Source organism: Poecilia reticulata, linkage group LG20 (genome assembly GCF_000633615.1).
Source record: "Poecilia reticulata strain Guanapo linkage group LG20, Guppy_female_1.0+MT, whole genome shotgun sequence".
NCBI classification, from domain to species: Eukaryota; Metazoa; Chordata; class Actinopteri; order Cyprinodontiformes; family Poeciliidae; genus Poecilia; species Poecilia reticulata.
The window spans coordinates 24,975,655-24,977,026 of record NC_024350.1 but is presented as its reverse complement, the minus strand read 5'-3'; the positions used below and the strand labels follow the sequence as shown (position 1 = coordinate 24,977,026).

At 54.4% G+C, this 1,372-nt stretch overlaps 1 protein-coding gene across 1 annotated transcript in view; it reads left to right on the top strand.

The window, feature by feature from the left end:
• Window positions 1–1,372, top strand: part of LOC108165686 (uncharacterized) — a 20,852-nt gene that overhangs the window by 13,813 nt on the left and 5,667 nt on the right. The window contains exons 4-5 of the mRNA XM_017301782.1: window positions 338–542; window positions 1,081–1,322. Of these exons, the coding sequence (XP_017157271.1) occupies window positions 338–542; window positions 1,081–1,322 (447 nt within the window). The remainder of the gene's footprint in view (window positions 1–337; window positions 543–1,080; window positions 1,323–1,372) is intronic.

Here is a 1,372-nt window from a genome sequence, read left to right as displayed (position 1 = left end):
GTGTCATCTGGTCTGGCCGCCATCGTGGCATCTGGCCTCCGTCGTGGCGTCTGGCCACCGTCATGGCGTTTGGTCGCCGTCATGGCGTCTGGCCGAGCCGCACGCCGTCACGGAGACGCCATGTTGGATGGAGGTGTCATCTGGTCTGGCCGCCATCGTGGCATCTGGCCTCCGTCGTGGCGTCTGGCCTCCGTCGTGGCGTTTGGTCGCCGTCGTGGCATCTGGCCGCCATCGCGGCGTCTGGCCGCCATCGTGGCGTCTGGCCTCCGTCGTGGCGTCTGGCCTCCATCGTGGCGTCTGCAGCGCAGCAGGAAGTAATGTTTTGGTTTCTCACCAGCGATCAACGGAGCGCCTGACGGAGCGAAGGAGGCGGCGAGCGAAGGAGAGTCGCTCCAGAACGGAGAGCGAGGAGGAGATCTGTCCTCCATCAACGCCATGATGTCAACTGTGATGTCAGCAGCCGGGACCATCAATGGAGGAGGAGGCGATGAAGGAGGCAGCGGCGGCACCTCGGCCAACTCCTCAGCTGGACCGTCTCCCAGGTGATTCCAGATCTTCTGCACACCTGCAGGTTGTTAAACGTCACAGATGGGAACGTCCGGAATATCCGGAACGTCCGGAGCTCCTCAGAGCCGCACTGAGGAAGAGGATGGAGACCGGAGCTCCGGCTGATGAAGATCAGCCTCGTCCTTCATGTTCTACTGTTTCTCATCATTAAAATAATTTACAGGAATAATATTCAGCAGAATTGATTAATTCAGTTTATTTAAATAGTGAAATTTTATTCATTTTAATATTTTTCTTAATAGTTTATTCATATAAATAATTTTTATTTTACTCTGTATCTTTAAATTATTAACATTTCTGTCTTTAAAGTAAATATTTTCTCTTATTTTCAGGACATTTTGCTGCCTGATTAGTTTTTGAACGTAGATTTAAAATCTGGTGAACCATCAGATGTTTTCCCTTTAGTCGCTGAGTCAGCAGAAATCTGACGCAGTGGATCCGTTTCCTGATCTGTTGGATCTGCAGGGATCCACCCTGCAGCCGCTCAGCATCTCTACCTTCTTCTGTCTGCAGCCCGTCGCCCAGCAAGTCCCTGACGGCCGCCATGCGGGCGCCGCCCGGCCGCAACGCCCGCCGCAACCAGGTAGGCCCGCCCACTGGCCCCGCCCACAGGCCCCGCCCTCTCCCATCATGCAGCGGGGCATTCCTGCTGCTGTCAGGGCTTCCTGTGGCTTCAACAGGAAAAGGGAAGTTCTGGCTGAGTGTCTGTGAGTGTGTGTGTGTGTGTGTGTGTGTGTGTGTGTGTGTGTGTGTCTCTGCGTGTGTGTGTGTGTCTGAGTGTGTGTGTGAGTGTGTGTGTGTCTGC